Here is an 18153-nt window from a genome sequence, read left to right as displayed (position 1 = left end):
CCTGTTCTCTTGGTAGGCTGGGCCATTCTTCCAGACTCCAGCTCTACTTGTTCACCCTGTGCCTTGCATTGTGCTCTTGTTTTCACACACACCAGTTCAGGGATACCCAGCATTGCTGCATGGGTTTTTAGTTCTACCTCAGCCCATGCTGAGGACTCCAGGTCATTTCCAAGCAGACAGTCCACTGGGATATTTGAGGAGACCACCACCTGTTTCAGGCCATTGACCCCTCCCCATTCTAAAGTAACCATTGCCATGGGATGTACTTTTCTCTGATTGTCAGCGTTGGTGACTGTGTAAGTTTTTCCAGTCAGGTATTGGCCAGGGGAAACCAGTTTCTCTGTCACCATGGTGACACTGGCACCTGTATCCCTCAGGCCCTCTATTCTAGTCCCATTAATTAAGAGTTGCTGTCTGTATTTTTGCATGTTAGGCGGCCAGACAGCTAGTGTGGCTAAATCCACCCCACCCTCAGAAACTAGAGTAGCTTCAGTGTGGACCCTGATTTGCTCTGGGCACACTGTTGATCCCACTTGGAGACTAGCCATACCAGTGTTACCTGGATGGGAGTTTGGAGTGGAACCTTTCTTGGGACAGGCCTTGTCTCCAGTTTGGTGTCCATGCTGTTTACAGCTATGACACCAGGCCTTTTTGGGATCAAAGTTTTTACCCTTGTACCCATTGTTTTGTGAAGAGGCTCTGGGCCCACCCTCCTGAGCAGGTTTTTGGGGGCCTGTAGAAGACTCTTTACTATTTTTAGTTTTGGTTGTCTCATCACCCTTCCCCTGGGGAGTCTTTGTGACCCCTTTCTTTTGGTCACCCCCTGTTGAAGTCTTGGACACCCTTGTCTTGACCCAATGGTCCGCCTTCTTTCCCAATTCTTGGGGAGAAATTGGTCCTAGGTCTACCAGATGCTGATGCAGTTTATCATTGAAACAATTACTCAATAGGTGTTCTTTCACAAATAAATTGTACAGCCCATCATAATTACTTACACCACTGCCTTGAATCCAACCATCTAGTGTTTTCACTGAGTAGTCAACAAAGTCAACCCAGGTCTGGCTCGAGGATTTTTGAGCCCCCCTGAACCTAATCCTGTACTCCTCAGTGGAGAATCCAAAGCCCTCAATCAGGGTACCCTTCATGAGGTCATAAGATTCTGCATCTTTTCCAGAGAGTGTGAGGAGTCTATCCCTACACTTTCCAGTGAACATTTCCCAAAGGAGAGCACCCCAGTGAGATCTGTTCACTTTTCTGGTTACACAAGCCCTCTCAAAAGCTGTGAACCATTTGGTGATGTCATCACCATCTTCATATTTTGTCACAATCCCTTTGGGGATTTTTAACATGTCAGGAGAATCTCTGACCCTATTTATATTGCTGCCACCATTGATGGGTCCTAGGCCCATCTCTTGTCTTTCCCTTTCTATGGCTAGGAGCTGTCTCTCTAAAGCCAATCTTTTGGCCATCCTGGCTAACAGGAGGTCATCTTCACTGAGAGCATCCTCAGTGATTTCAGAAATGTGGGACCCTCCTGTGAGGGACTCACTATTTCTGACTAACACAGTTGGAGACAGGACTTGAGGGGTCCTGTTCTCCCTATTTAGGACTGGAGGAGGGACATTGGCCTCCAAGTCACTAATTTCTTCCTCTGTGATGTCATCATCAGAGGGGTTGGCTTTTTCAAACTCTGCCAACAGCTCCTGGAGCTGAATTTTGGTAGGTCTGGAGCCAATGGTTATTTTTTTGATATTACAGAGAGACCTTAGCTCCCTCATCTTAAGATGGAGGTAAGGTGTGGTGTCGAGTTCCACCACATTCATCTCTGTATCAGACATTATTTTGCTAAAAGTTGGAAGACTTTTTAAAGAATCTAAAACTGTTTCTAGAATCTAATTTCAAACTTTTAACAAACTTTTTAAACTCTAAAAGACAATGCTAAACAGGGACTTAACACACAAGGCCCTAGCAGGACTTTTAAGAATTTAGAAAAATTTCAAATTGCAAAAATGAATTTCTAATGACAATTTTGGAATTTGTTGTGTGATCAGGTATTGGCTGAGTAGTCCAGCAAATGCAAAGTCTTGTACCCCACCGCTGATCCACCAATGTAGGAAGTTGGCTCTGTATGTGCTATTTCAAAGTAAGGAATAGCATGCACAGAGTCCAAGGGTTCCCCTTAGAGGTAAAATAGTGGTAAAAATAGATAATACTAATGCTCTATTTTGTGGTAGTGTGGTCGAGCAGTAGGCTTATCCAAGGAGTAGTGTTAAGCATTTGTTGTACATACACATAGACAATAAATGAGGTACACACACTCAGAGACAAATCCAGCCAATAGGTTTTGTTATAGAAAAATATATTTTCTTAGTTTATTTTAAGAACCACAGGTTCAAATTCTACATGTAATATCTCATTCGAAAGGTATTGCAGGTAAGTACTTTAGGAACTTCAAATCATCAAAATTGCATGTATACTTTTCAAGTTATTCACAAATAGCTGTTTTAAAAGGGGACACTTAGTGCAATTTTCACAGTTCCTAGGGGAGGTAAGTTTTTGTTAGTTTTACCAGGTAAGTAAGACACTTACAGGGTTCAGTTCTTGGTCCAAGGTAGCCCACCGTTGGGGGTTCAGAGCAACCCCAAAGTCACCACACCAGCAGCTCAGGGCCGGTCAGGTGCAGAGTATAAAGTGGTGCCCAAAACACATAGGCTAGAATGGAGAGAAGGGGGTGCCCCGGTTCCGGTCTGCTTGCAGGTAAGTACCCGCGTCTTCGGAGGGCAGACCAGGGAGGTTTTGTAGGGCACCGGGGGGGACACAAGCCCACACAGAAATTTCACCCTCAGCAGCGCGGGGGCGGCCGGGTGCAGTGTAGAAACAAGCGTCGGGTTTGTAATGGAAGTCAATGGGAGATCTAGGGATCTCTTCAGCGCTGCAGGCAGGCAAGGGGGGGGTTCCTCGGGGAAACCTCCACTTGGTCAAGGGAGAGGGACTCCTGGGGGTCACTCCTCCAGTGAAAGTCCGGTCCTTCAGGTCCTGGGGGCTGCGGGTGCAGGGTCTCTCCCAGGTGTCGGGACTTAGGATTCAAAGAGTCGCGGTCAGGGGAAGCCTCGGGATTCCCTCTGCAGGCGGCGCTGTGAGGGCTCAGGGGGGACAGGTTTTTGTACTCACAGTCTTAGAGTAGTCCTGGGGTCCCTCCTGAGGTGTTGGATCGCCACCAGCCGAGTCGGGGTCGCCGGGTGCAGTGTTGCAAGTCTCACGCTTCTTGCGGGGAGCTTGCAGGGTTCTTTAAAGTTGCTGGAAACAAAGTTGCAGCTTTTCTTGGAGCAGGTCCGCTGTCCTCGGGAGTTTCTTGTCTTTTCGAAGCAGGGGCAGTCCTCAGAGGATGTCGAGGTCGCTGGTCCCGTTGGAAGGCGTCGCTGGAGCAGGATCTTTGGAAGGCAGGAGACAGGCCGGTGAGTTTCTGGAGCCAAGGCAGTTGTCGTCTTCTGGTCTTCCTCTGCAGGGGTTTTTCAGCTAGGCAGTCCTTCTTCTTGTAGTTGCAGGAATCTAATTTTCTAGGGTTCAGGGTAGCCCTTAAATACTAAATTTAAGGGCGTGTTTAGGTCTGGGGGGTTAGTAGCCAATGGCTACTAGCCCTGAGGGTGGGTACACCCTCTTCGTGCCTCCTCCCAAGGGGAGGGGGTCACAATCCTAACCCTATTGGGGGAATCCTCCATCTGCAAGATGGAGGATTTCTAAAAGTCAGAGTCACCTCAGCTCAGGACACCTTAGGGGCTGTCCTGACTGGCCAGTGACTCCTCCTTGTTGCTTTCTTTGTTCCCTCCAGCCTTGCCGCCAAAAGTGGGGGCCGTGGCCGGAGGGGGCGGGCAACTCCACTAAGCTGGAGTGCCCTGCTGGGCTGTGACAAAGGGGTGAGCCTTTGAGGCTCACCGCCAGGTGTCACAGCTCCTGCCTGGGGGAGGTGTTAGCATCTCCACCCAGTGCAGGCTTTGTTACTGGCCTCAGAGTGACAAAGGCACTCTCCCCATGGGGCCAGCAACATGTCTCTGGTGTGGCAGGCTGCTGGAACTAGTCAGCCTACACAGACAGTCGGTTAAGTTTCAGGGGGCACCTCTAAGGTGCCCTCTGTGGTGTATTTTACAATAAAATGTACACTGGCATCAGTGTGCATTTATTGTGCTGAGAAGTTTGATACCAAACTTCCCAGTTTTCAGTGTAGCCATTATGGTGCTGTGGAGTTCGTGTTTGACAGACTCCCAGACCATATACTCTTATGGCTACCCTGCACTTACAATGTCTAAGGTTTTGTTTAGACACTGTAGGGGTACCATGCTCATGCACTGGTACCCTCACCTATGGTATAGTGCACCCTGCCTTAGGGCTGTAAGGCCTGCTAGAGGGGTGACTGACCTATACTTGCATAGGCAGTGAGAGGCTGGCATGGCACCCTGAGGGGAGTGCCATGTCGACTTACTCGTTTTGTTCTCACTAGCACACACAAGCTGGCAAGCAGTGTGTCTGTGCTGAGTGAGAGGTCTCTAGGGTGACATAAGACATGCTGCAGCCTTTAGAGACCTTCCTTGGCATCAGGGCCCTTGGTACTAGAAGTACCAGTTACAAGGGACTTATCTGGATGCCAGGGTCTGCCAATTGTGGATACAAAAGTACAGGTTAGGGAAAGAACACTGGTGCTGGGGCCTGGTTAGCAGGCCTCAGCACACTTTCAATTGTAAACATAGCATCAGCAAAGGCAAAAAGTCAGGGGGCAACCCTGCCAAGGAGGCATTTCCTTACAGCTGGTTTCTGGGATTTTTACTCTATTGGCCGCAGGCTGGCCCGGCAACCCTCGTACTCAGTGCTATTGGAGATGTGATGTCCTTCAGCCCACCCAAGAAACTCCCAGCCAGGCCGAACCTTCTTACTTTGCAACAAGGTTAAATGAGACACCTGACCCTAGGCAGCTCACCCTTCCACTATGGCACCTTGTCTAATCTGGCAGAGGTCTTAGAATTTGGATATTTACATGTCCCATAGCAATCTATGGCCATCTTGCTGATGCACCTAGGCCTATTACTCATGCATATTATCCATCCAAAGGAAAAAGATCTGCATTTCCAAGCATTTAGACCCCTTTAAGGTTCACCTTCATAGGAAGGTCAGTCATATACATCTATGTGCCTTCACTGAACTGCTATGACCGCAGACATGCAAAACACAGAACACTCATATCCTTTTGGATGCCCATGAGGAAAGCTTCATGGAGTGACTCAAAAGAGGTATGTCCCCAAGAACACCACCTGCTTGAAACATTATTGGGATTCTCAGAAGGCTTACAGTTGTCCCCCTTTCTGACACACTTTACTCATGTCCCTTCCAGTTAATTTCATGGAAAGTGGCTTTTCCCATAGCAATCGCTTCAGGTTAATTTAATGGAAAGTTACTTTTCTCATAGCATAACTTAGTTCAGGTGTATTAGTGGGCTCCAAGTTCTTACTGTTGTAGATCCATTCATACAAGATTACAGAGATAGAGTGGTCTTTAGAACAAACCCTGAGTTATTACTTAAGGTAGTATAAACGTTTCATGTGAATCAGGCAAATGATCTGCCTGTGCCCTCTCCACAAGCTAATTCTCTAGTGGAAGGAGCATTACACATATTAGATGTTAAACAGGTGCTCATGTATTGTATTATTAGGACTAAACCTTTGAAAGACTAATTCATTTTTTGTGGTGTTTGCTAAACTTCTTAAAGTTATTAATAGGACTAAACCTTTGAAAGACAAATCAGTTTGTTGTGGTTGTTGTGTTGTGCTAAAGTTCTCAAAGGTCAATTGGTTTCCAAAGCAGGCATTGCTAGTTGCTTTGTTAAATGCATCCAGACTTACTGTGTAGAGGCTAAACGTCTAGTTCCTATGGCACACTCTACATCTAAAATAGGAGCCACCATGGCTTTCTTGGGTAATGTTACTTTAGCAGATATTTGTGAATCTGGCACTTGGTCAACACATACACTTTTATAAAACATTACTGTGTGGACATATTAGCTCATCAACAATCTGTGGTTAACCATACCGTATGAAGACCTTTGTTTAAAAAATCTGCATCATCTGCCTGATAGCCACCGTGAGGAGGAAACTGCTTTACAGTCGACATAAAGCATGTGTATCTACAGCCACGTTTGCTGTTAACGGAAAATGTTACTGTCTTTGTAAGCATATGTTCTTAGCTTGTAATGGTGTAGTCACATGCATCCAACCTCCTCCCTAGATGAGGGAAGAGATAGCACTTTTTCCCACTAAATAAACATTTATTATTCAATTCATTAAATTTGCATTTTTAAAGGGCCCTACTCGCCCGTAGGGTCTCAAGGCACTGTGGGGTAGCTCCTCAAGATTCACTCGAAGAGCCAGGTCTTAGGATACTTCCTGAATTGAGGTAGCGATGGCGAATGCCTGAAGTGGGGAGGCAAGGTATTCCAGCATATTACTGCAAGGTATGTGAAAGATCTCCTTCCAGCCGAGGACTTCCTTATGTGGGGTATGGTGGCGAGCGACTGCTGGGAGGAGTGGAGAGGTCTGGCAGGGGAGTAAAAGGTGATGCAGTGGTTGAGATAGCTTGGTCCAAGGTTGTGGAGAGCCTTGTAAGTGTGTGCGAGGAGCTTGAACTTGATCCTGTTCTCTACGGGGAGCCATTGGAGATCTCTCAGGTGTCCTGTGATGTGTTCTCGGCGGGATGTACAGGATGAGTCTGGCGAAGGCATTTTGAATTAGTTGTAGTTTGCTCAGGTTCTTCTTGGTGGTTCAGGCATAGAGGGCATTGCTGTAGTCAAGTCTGCTTGTGATCAGGGCGTGTGTAACTGTCTTTTTTTCTTGGGATCTATCTGACGATCTTCCGGAGGAGTCGGAAGGTGTGGAAATAGGTGGAGGCGATGGAGTTGACCTGTCTTGTCATGGTGAGCACTGAATCGAGGACGACGCCTAGGTTGCGTGCGTGGTCTGTAAGGGTGTGGGGGGCTGTTAAGTGTGGAGGGCCACCAGAAGTTGTTCCAGGCTGAGGAGGAGAGTCGCAGGATGAGGATCTCAGTCTTGTCGGAGTTTAGCTTATGGCAGCACTCCTTCATCCAGGCGGCAACTACCTCCAGGCCGTCCTGGAAGTTCTTCTTGCCCGTTGTGGGGTTTTTGGTCAGGGAGATGATCAGTTGGGTGTCTTCGGCCTAGGAGTCCGTGTTCAATCTGTAGATCCTGACGATTGGGGCGAGTGGGCCATGTCGATTTTGAACAGTGTGGGACTCAACAAGAATCCTTGGGGTACTCCAAAGCTGATCTCTGTAGGTTCTGACAGGTGGACGGGAGTCTGACTCTCTGCCTTCTGCCTATCAGGAAGAAGTGTATCCACCGAAGGGCCTGGCAGCGTATGCCTGCTGCTGTGCGGCATCAACTAACAATACAGCGAGCACATACTTACTATTCTCTCCACTCCACTTTCTACCCAATGAGTGAAAAACAGTCTGAAGATTGAGTCAGTGAACATGCGCATTGTGAATTAAGGAAGGAGTCACATAATATCCTGTGACTCGAAGCTTCTTCAAAGAAAAGCAGTTTGTAATATCTGGACACAACAGTAGATGGCAGGAGTATGGAAAGAATGTGAATCTACAGCAGTACATGCTACAAACAGATGCCTACAGGGTAAGTAACATTTTCCTTTTTATATTTGGTGTTTACTGTAGTGGGGGTAATAACTCATAATGCTATCAGCAGAAAGTACACAATACTCCATTATGTAGCCATCATATTTTTCAGATTGTTTTGTTCCTGCCATCAGTCTATAGGCATGCACAAGTTAGGAGTTGAAATTTTCAAAAACTCAGTTATAGAAATGTATTAGAGTTAGCCAGAAGGAATGTGTAGAAAATAGTCTTCTTTTGATGGATACTTCTAACTAGAGACTCTTTACCTTCAGAATATTCCCCAGGCACCAGTCTGGATCCAGAAATGTTTGCAGTTCTGCTCCTGCACAGCACTAGATGGCATCAAGTGGCTCTAATTTGACCTCAGTCCGCCCCGGAAGTGACAGTGGAGCCTCATGTAGACGCCACCCTTGCACACTGATGCCAGGTCCTTTCTGTCCGTGCCTTTGAATGCACCTATAGAACTCTGCTCCCTATTTGTCTGCTGACAGATTTTTTCCAATACTCTTTTCATGTGCACAAGGGAACAATGTCTGCAGCGAACACGACATGATTGAAACCATACTGTGTCTGCCGGAAACAGATGTCTTTGATGTACCGCACCAGGTGTACCTGTGGTGTTCGGGTGTGGGGAATGACTTAGGTTGTGTGAAGAGTGTGCCCTCCTGCACCCAAAGGCAATATAGGACTGTGAAGCGAAGCTGTATGTTGCAGAACACCGAAAGAAGTCACAGACTTTGTGTAAGTCGCACTCCAACTTGAGGGTGCGGACTAGTTCCAGATCTCCAGGCTAAGCCTGCAACAGGTCTTTTTTATGGTTAAGGTCATCTGGTAAGTGCAAATCGAAATCTAATAAAAAGCATTAGAAGTTAAAGTGGGACTCAACCCCATCCCACCATTCTCTATCAAAGGAAAGTCAGGAAGATGTCAAGGTGCTAACCAGTCTCGCTTCTTCATCACAGAGCTGATTCCTTAACTGGTCCTATTACGCAATACATTTTTTAGGCCACTGGCAATATTGCAGCAGGTCAAGACCTTTAAGGATGCCATGATGTAATTTTTATATGCACTTTTCTGGCTCCCTCTGGTATGCCTTTGTTCCCCAAGATTCAGTTGGTGGATCTGTCCTTGACGCCGTATGTGCCTGTTGAGCCTACCTCCAGTTCCACACAGACTTCAGTGCCAACCTCCATTCTGGAGGTCAAGCCTCCTTTTCCTCCAGTGTCCGACCTCATACCAAATCTACAGAATCTACTTTGACCTGACTGAGGTAGAGCCTTGACCTTAGTCAGGGTCATGCCTTGACTCCCCTCCCATGCATCCAGCTTCCATACACTCTGATTCAGACAAAACAGTTCCTCAGAGGCTTTATCACATTTTTGGATTGGGCACTGATCAATTTGATAATCATGATGGTGATGATTGCGATCATTTACTCTCACCCCATGATAAAGAAGATATCTAAATGGACTTGCAGGAGGCCAGTGGGTTGGATACTTCCACTGAAAGGGTTGGTTTCCCCATTGGGACCACCAACAGAGTAGTGGTCTGGTGATTAAACATCCTGGACCTACTGTTTTCTTCAGAGGAAGTCAAAAGAAATGTCCCCTCTGAGATTGTGTACGCTGGGCCATCCTCACCTGAACCCTGTTTAATGAAGCACTGACTGACATTCTTATGGGGTACTTGGGTGAAGCCTACTTGGGTGAAGCCTTGCTGTTGCCACCCGTGAACTGGAAGGTTGCCAGGTGCCACAGACTGACGCAGGACGACCCAGACTTTCTTTTGCAGCACCAAACTCCTACGATTTCCATAAGCAAAGTCAACCCTAATGGGATGTGTTCTCCACATCCCCTCCAAACCAGAAGTCAAAAAGGGGTGAGGTGTTTAGGAAGCAGATGTTTTATTTTGCCAGCTTGGTGTTGAAGTCATTCAGTTTGGTCTGCCTCCACATAAATCTGTTGTAGTTACGGGCCATTTGACCTGACTTTGAAAGCCCTTCCTGCCAGCCATTGAGGGAAAGCTGGTGCAGTTTCTCATGGACAACTCCACCGCCATGTGGTACTGTAAGAAGCAGGGCAGAGTGAGCTCCTGGGTTCTGTGCCAAGAGATGCTATGCCCCTGCATTTGGCTGGAGAGTCTGGGCATCACCATGATTGTTAGTAGCATAATGGGATTTTTAAACGCTAGGCAGACAAGCTCAGCTGGAGACACGTGGTGGATCACGAATGGCAGTTGCATGCCGAGGTGGCGCAGGGCATCATCCGACAGCGGGGACACTCTTGAAGGGATAGATCTTTTTGCCACAGTTGAGAATGTGCAGTGTTAAAACGTCTGTGCATTGGCCTTCCCAAGAATTCTCTTTCTAGGCAACACATTTAGGTTACATTGGGTCAAGAGACTCCAGTATGCCTTTCTGTCACTGGCAGTCCTCGCCCTAGTTCTGAAGAAGATGAGGAATGATTGGGCCCAAGTCTTCCTAGTGGCTTTAGATTGGGCCTGGATAGTGTGGTTCCTGGAACTTCTGTGCATGAGGATTTGTCATCAAACCAGGCTTCCACTTCAGGAGGATCTTCGTTTGCAGCAGCAGGGCAGAAACCTTCATCTGAGCCACCACAGTCTGCACCTTCGTACATGGAAATAGAGCTGCAGCAGTTTACCGCATTCAGTCTTCCTCCTGAGGTTTTGAATGTAATCCTCGCAGTCAGGTGCCCTCCCACATAATCACTTTACACAGAGAACTGGGATAAATCTTTGGCCTGATGTGGAGTCTGCAATACAGGCCCCTCTACCAGCTAAACTTTCTGTTGTTTGGTTGTTTGTTTTTGCATTTGGTCCAGCAAGATTTTGCAGTGGGCACCAATAAAGGTTATATGTCCGCCCTTTCGACCTTTTTTGCCTTTCCCATACAATGATCCTTGTTTAAATCAACTGTTTTGATGCAGTTCATTAAAGGTTAGATGCACATGTTCCCTCCCAAACTGTAATGCCAAAGTGGGATCTTAATTTGATCTGGAAGTCCCTCATGTGTCCTACTTTGAGCCACGATGCAGCAACTTCTGACGATTTTCCTCATAGCGATCACTTCAGCTTATTGCCTAAGTAAGCTTTCGGATCTCTTGATGCAGCTACCCACATCACCTTTTTCTAGACAGACTGGTGTTGTGGACCATGACAGCTTTTCCCTAAAGTTGTGACACCTTTTCTCATTGGCAATTCATCTGCCTCCCAATGTTCTTTGTACTGCCTCACTCCTCGAAAGAGTAGGAGATACTCTATAATGTGGACAACCAGTTTTTTGTTATAATTTATTAGTAATTGATCATTGAGCATAGGTCACAATTATAGCAATAAAACCAACATACAATTAAGATTAAAAAATATAGCAGTTATAAACTAAATTGCCTGCTAAAATAAATAGTTGTGGAAAAAATTAAAAAGGCCATATTTGTGTTTTTGCTGAAGACATTACAAAAGTGAAAAAATCATCATGAGTTTTTATTGTATTTAAAATGTAGTGGAATTAAATAACGCCTCTGTAGTTCTGCAAGTGCTGGACAGTTTGACAGTACATGGCACAGTCTTGGTTTCCCTCATACAAATAATGAAATCTGTGTGGGTCATTTGTCTACCTAGCCAATTTACCTAAAAAAAAAAGCGTTAAGGGAAAGATAACCTAATCTTAGTAGCAATATTATTCTTAAGGCACTGTGTTCAAGAAATAACGTTAGATACTGTTGGGCCCTGTCAAAGTGTACCTTATTAGGAAAGAGCTTATACACTTTTAGTTGTTCCGCTGTTACCATTAAGTGAGTAACTTAATCATTGGGATGGCTTTTTTGCTCAGGAGACCATGTCTGAAGAAATTCAAATCAACTATTCTAATGCAAATTGTAAATTTACCGATAAGGTGTCACTCCTCTTTGTTTAACAATTCTCCCAGAGAGCCCTCAAAGGCCTGTATTATACAATAGTCTCTACAAACTATTTTTCTGACTGCCTGAGCAAAAGTGCTGGATAAACTAAATTCCAGGCACAATGCTTGAATTGGAGTGGCTGAACTCACTGTACAAAATTGCCACAGAAACTTTCCCTCATAGGTTAAAAACGTTCTACTTTTCAATAGGTGTGTATTCATGGGCGTGGCTCAAAGTGGAGGGGATTTTTGTTTTTTTAACATTTTCAATAGGATATTGAAATGTCTTCTCCCCAAAGACTTGTAAAAGTTTATTGCACCTGCAAAGGGCAATGCTTTTATTCCAGTTTGATCAAAATGGTATTTATTATTTAGGTTTCCAGAAAAGGTTCCACCATGTTATGTATACGTTTTTACCATCTCTGCTTTATGGTCTCCATAATACTCCAGTGAATGATTTACGTTTCTTCCAGCCCTTAAATACTGCTACCTATGTTTTTGAAATATTGATTTTGAAAAAAATGCTTTTCACCATAGTTGTAATGTGTCTTTAGATTGTGTTGCAAACCTATTTGGTTTAGATTATTAATAACCACATCATCCGCGTAGATAGGTAGGTGCAATGTATGTGAACCTAATCTTGGGGGGAAATTCCTGCCCAGGTGAATTTAAAAAGGTAAATCATGTAGAAACCAGAATACAAAAGGGCTGCTTATAAGCAGCCCTGTTTCAAATCATTCCCTGATTTTATCTTAGATGTTAACCACTTATTCACTTCTATTAGGACTCTACACCAAGTTGATGTATATAACGTAATGTAATTATCAGTCTTAAGAGATTCAAAGGGGGTACCTAGGTCAGAAAACTGTCTCCATAAGGCTGGCCTAACAACTCAATCAAAAGCCATAGAAAAATCTATATATATCTATATACATATATTTTGTTGGGTTCTCTGGTGCACAGAAATGTAAGTTGGGTGGTGCAGAAAAGGATAAGATGGATAGTCCTCTCCATTAAGCTCGGCTGCGCATTGGTCAACAAGCTGTTGCCAGAAGGCTTGAGGTCTTTTCCACCCGTGAGAAGGCTGCTAGCGCTTTGTTGGTATGCAGACTTTCTGTTATTGACATCTGCAGCCAAGACATATTCATCTGTGTACACGTTCACAAAGCTCTTCTGCCTTGATGGTCCGGTCCGGCAGGAAGGGCATTTCACCAATCCAGTCTCGAGGACTTTCTGCTCTGTGCCCAGTCCACAGACCCTCCACTTTGGGGAGGTTTTCTTTTGGTATCTATTCTAAATGTGAGAAATGTTCTGTTAGAACTACACGAAACAAGTTACCTTCAGTAACACTGTTTCTGGTAAATACTCTGTCTAACCATAGATTCATCACTGCCTTCCCACCTCCCCGTTCTGTGGAGTGGTCTCCTTTAAACCATCTAAAACGTTTCAAAATTGGAAAGCTGCACTTCGGCAGCAAAAGCTGTTTGACTCTTCCATGCCCTTGTGCACAGATGATAATCAAGAAACTGATGTCTGCGCACGGGGTCGGGCATATATGTGACACCGACACTTCCCGGACGGATTGAGGTCAATGCAGAGCTGCACGATGCCACCTGGCGGTGCATGGAAGCACTGCTGTAAAAATGTCCAGATCCAGTCTGGCACCAGCGGAAAATACTAAAGGTGCGGAATCTTGCAGGGTGAAGTTACTGATTTGCATTGGGATTTCTTTTAATTGGTTTTAGAATGTTATCGTATTGTATTGTATTCTTTAAAGTTATTTGGAACAGCTTGAACTTATCAGAGATTTCTCTAAGAATTACCTGCTGCTTGAATAATAGTTACAAGGAGTTAACCAGAGCTTGTCACTGAAATAAATGCAACAGTCTGACCTGTACAGATGTGTTTAGTAAGTCGGAAGGAGTACACGTTACTCAAACTAATGACCACATTTCTAACAATACGGTTTGCCACTGGAAGATTATTTATACAGCATCAAAGAAGAATTTAAGATTTAGGAATTTTAAGTTTCTGGATGAATTTCCAATGGACTTTTATAATAAAAGGTATTAAGGTTGTATGGAAGGTGTGTTGCCACAGGAATTATTTTCTCGTGTGCTTGCTCAGAGATTTAAATGTTTTTGTAGATGAACACTACACCATTTAGATTTTGCCATGATCTTGATTGTACATACTAGTACCCATGGAAAGCCAAGCACTCGCTCTGCAACTTATGTCTTTCGCTTGGCCACACATCTACGGGGTACAAATCTTGTGCTATTTGCAGATGTAGAACACTGAAAAAAAGAGGTGAATCTTTGGGCATATAATACTTTGGTAGCAATCCTGATTCTGTGAAAGCCTGTCTCACAGAATTTGCCCCTTCATGTTTGATTTGTTGCCACAGGGTGTAGTCAGGATCCACAACAATCTGAAGAGAAAGTTAAATAGGAAAGATATGGAAGAATATAAGCATACATTCTCCAGATCAGAATCAGTAAGGGTATCAAACTCACCCTTCACCCCTGAATGACGTATCTACCTACCATGCTGTTATGAAGAGGGCAGCTGTAAGGAAATGCCTCCTTGGCATGGTTGCCCCCTGACTTTTTGCCTTTGCTGATGCTATGTTTACAATTGAAAGTGTGCTGAGGCCTGCTAACCAGGCCCCAGCACCAGTGTTCTTTCCCTAACCTGTACTTTTGTATCCACAATTGGCAGACCCTGGCATCCAGATCAGTCCCTTGTAACTGGTACTTCTAGTACCAAGGGCCCTGATGCCAAGGAAGGTCTCTAAGGGCTGCAGCATGTCTTATGCCACCCTGGAGACCTCTCACTCAGCACAGACACACTGCTTGCCAGCTTGTGTGTGCTAGTGAGAACAAAACGAGTAAGTCGACATGGCACTCCCCTCAGGGTGCCATGCCAGCCTCTCACTGCCTATGCAAGTATAGGTCAGTCACCCCTCTAGCAGGCCTTACAGCCCTAAGGCAGGGTGCACTATACCATAGGTGAGGGTACCAGTGCATGAGCATGGTACCCCTACAGTGTCTAAACAAAACCTTAGGCATTGTAAGTGCAGGGTAGCCATAAGAGTATATGGTCTGGGAGTTTGTCAAACACGAACTCCACAGCACCATAATGGCTACACTGAAAACTGGGAAGTTTGGTATCAAACTTCTCAGCACAATAAATGCACCCTGATGCCAGTGTACATTTTATTGCAAAATACACCCCAGAGGGCACCTTAGAGGTGCCCCCTGAAACTTAACCGACTGTCTGTGTAGGCTGACTAGTTCCAGCAGCCTGCCACACTAGAGACATGTTGCTGGCCCCATGGGGAGAGTACCTTTGTTACTCTGAGGCCAGTAACAAAGCCTGCACTGGGTGGAGATGCTAACACCTCCCCCAGGCAGGAGCTGTAACAACTGGCGGTGAGCCTCAAAGGCTCACCCCTTTGTCACAGCACCGCAGGACACTCCAGCTAGTGGAGTTGCCCGCCCCCTCCGGCCCCGGCCCCCACTTTTGGCGGCAAGGCCGGAGAAAATAATGAGAATAACAAGGAGGAGTCACTGGCCAGTCGGGACAGCCCCTAAGGTGTCCTGAGCTGAGGTGACTCTAACTTTTAGAAATCCTCCATCTTGCAGATGGAGGATTCCCCCAATAGGGTTAGGATTGTGACCCCCTCCCCTTGGGAGGAGGCACAAAGAGGGTGTACCCACCCTCTGGGCTAGTAGCCATTGGCTACTAACCCCCCAGACCTAAACACGCCCTTAAATTTAGTATTTAAGGGCTACCCTGAACTCTAGAAAATTAGATTCCTGCAACAACAAGAAGAAGGACGGCCTAGCTGAAAACCCCTGCAGAGGAAGACCAGAAGACAACAACTGCCTTGGCTCCAGAAACTCACCGGCCTGTCTCCTGCCTTCCAAAGAACTCTGCTCCAGCGACGCCTTCCAAAGGGACCAGCGACCTCTGAATCCTCTGAGGACTGCCCTGCTTCGACGACGACAAGAAACTCCCGAGGACAGCGGACCTGCTCCAAAAAGACTGCAACTTTATCCAAAGGAGCAGCTTTAAAGAACCCTGCAATCTCCCCGCAAGAAGCGTGAGACTTGCAACACTGCACCCGGCGACCCCGACTCGGCTGGTGGAGAACCAACACCTCAGGGAGGACCCCCGGACTACTCTACGACTGTGAGTACCAAAACCTGTCCCCCCTGAGCCCCCACAGCGCCGCCTGCAGAGGGAATCCCGAGGCTTCCCCTGACCGCGACTCTCTGAAACCTAAGTCCCGACGCCTGGAAAAGACCCTGCACCCGCAGCCCCCAGGACCTGAAGGACCGGACTTTCACTGCAGAAGTGACCCCCAGGAGTCCCTCTCCCTTGCCCAAGTGGAGGTTTCCCCGAGGAAGCCCCCCTTGCCTGCCTGCAGCGCTGAAGAGATCCCTTGATCTCTCATTGACTTCCATTGCGAACCCGACGCTTGTTCTAACACTGCACCCGGCCGCCCCCGCGCCGCTGAGGGTGAAATTTCTGTGTGGGCTTGTGTTCCCCCCGGTGCCCTACAAAACCCCCCTGGTCTGCCCTCCGAAGACGCGGGTACTTACCTGCTGGCAGACTGGAACCGGGGCACCCCCTTCTCTCCATTGAAGCCTATGCGTTTTGGGCACCACTTTGAACTCTGCACCTGACCGGCCCTGAGCTGCTGGTGTGGTAACTTTGGGGTTGCTCTGAACCCCCAACGGTGGGCTACCTTGGACCAAGACCTGAACCCTGTAAGTGTCTTACTTACCTGGTAAAACTAACAAAAACTTACCTCCCCCAGGAACTGTGAAAATTGCACTGTGTCCACTTTTAAAATAGCTATTTGTGAATAACTTGAAAAGTATACATGCAATTGAAATGATTCAAAGTTCCTAATGTACTTACCTGCAATACCTTTCAAACAAGATATTACATGTTAAATTTGAACCTGTGGTTCTTAAAATAAACTAAGAAAAGATATTTTTCTATACAAAACCTATTGGCTGGATTTGTCTCTGAGTGTGTGTACCTCATTTATTGTCTATGTGTATGTACAACAAATGCTTAACACTACTCCTTGGATAAGCCTACTGCTCGACCACACTACCACAAAATAGAGCATTAGTATTATCTCTTTTTACCACTATTTTACCTCTAAGGGGAACCCTTGGACTCTGTGCATGCTATTCCTTACTTTGAAATAGCACATACAGAGCCAACTTCCTACAGCAGCATTTAGCATGAATGTGCTTGTTTAGTGGATAAAGCCTACTTATGCTCCTAAGATCTTATTTGGAGCACAGATAGGCACAATACATTTGTTGGAAATGCCAACACCCTAGAGAATCTTGACATTTTAGAAACAGTTCTCCTTTACCAATACTCACCATTAGTTTGTGGATGTGGTCTTATATAGTCCAACTGTAATGACATACTTAATAATAAGGAATAGGTGGTTTAGAGTAGTTATCTCAGAATGAAAGACACCCGCCAGAGAACAGATACATGCACATCGATTGGGCCCAGTAACTCCCCCTGCTTTCACCAAGTTGAATTGCATTCTTTTTATACATCATGCTCAAATGATCAGGTAATATAAAACAAATGCAAATTAGTTAACCTTGTGATTTCAGCCATTACTTTAACATAGGAAAGAAAATAAAGCAGAAGCTATGAGGATTAATTGTTTTTTTCTTTATGAATCCATGACATGTTTGGGTTTTGCAGTTATCGCTGAGCACTGTTGTTGTTAAGCAGACGTACTCCGTAAATATGACTTCCCATAAACATGATTACTGTTACTTTTTTGTATATATTGTTCACAATGTAATGTTGTATATACATTAGTACTTCTCCACCAAACAGTAAACAGTTTGTAGTTAATGTTGTTTAAATGCTAAGTCTATACTGGGGTTATATTTCCTTGCCTCTTCATGAGATCTATCCAAACGTTTGTTAAATGTATATAAACAATGTATGATTTGTAAGTTATGGGAGCCACCATGCTGTCACTGAAGAGTACCATTTGTTACAAATTGCTACAATGTGGGGATGGCTTTGACACAATGTGTGTGTTCATTTGGCACCTTTATTGCAAATTCTTCTAGCTGGGCACGCAAAAGATTAAAAAGTTAGACTGTTGTGGAAAGCATGTCAAAATTGGGAAGCACTCTAAAGACTGCAAGTTAGTTTCCTGCACCACACTGCAGTCATAAAAGTTTGCAGTGTGATAAAGCTGATGTTTTCCATGCTTGTGTGCTAAATGTTTTACTTTTTATTTCATGATTTCCAGAAATATTATCATGCGTGAATTGGCTCCTCAGTTTCACATTCCGTGGTCCATCCCTACAGAGGCAGAGGATATTCCAATTGTCCCCACTACATCAGGCACTATGCAAGTATCACTGAATGATAATTTGTAACTTTGACCTTTGCCTTTCTGGTCAGTATATACAGTGTATCATGTATGTAACTGGGAAAATGTGCATTTATAAGTATATATGTGGGTTTGTCGTAG

The 18153-nt window shown here is 45.4% G+C and overlaps 1 protein-coding gene across 15 annotated transcripts in view; it reads left to right on the top strand.

The window, feature by feature from the left end:
• The window catches only part of PPIP5K1 (diphosphoinositol pentakisphosphate kinase 1), a 1126642-nt gene that overhangs the window by 337675 nt on the left and 770814 nt on the right, over positions 1-18153 (top strand). For all 15 annotated transcript variants that reach the window (XM_069222621.1, XM_069222618.1, XM_069222612.1 and 12 more), the window contains one exon: positions 17929-18030. In XM_069222621.1, coding sequence (XP_069078722.1) covers positions 17929-18030 — 102 coding nt within the window. The remainder of the gene's footprint in view (positions 1-17928; positions 18031-18153) is intronic.

Source organism: Pleurodeles waltl, chromosome 3_1 (assembly GCF_031143425.1).
Source record: "Pleurodeles waltl isolate 20211129_DDA chromosome 3_1, aPleWal1.hap1.20221129, whole genome shotgun sequence".
NCBI lineage: Eukaryota > Metazoa > Chordata > Amphibia > Caudata > Salamandridae > Pleurodeles > Pleurodeles waltl.
This window is presented reverse-complemented; position numbering and strand designations above follow the sequence as displayed.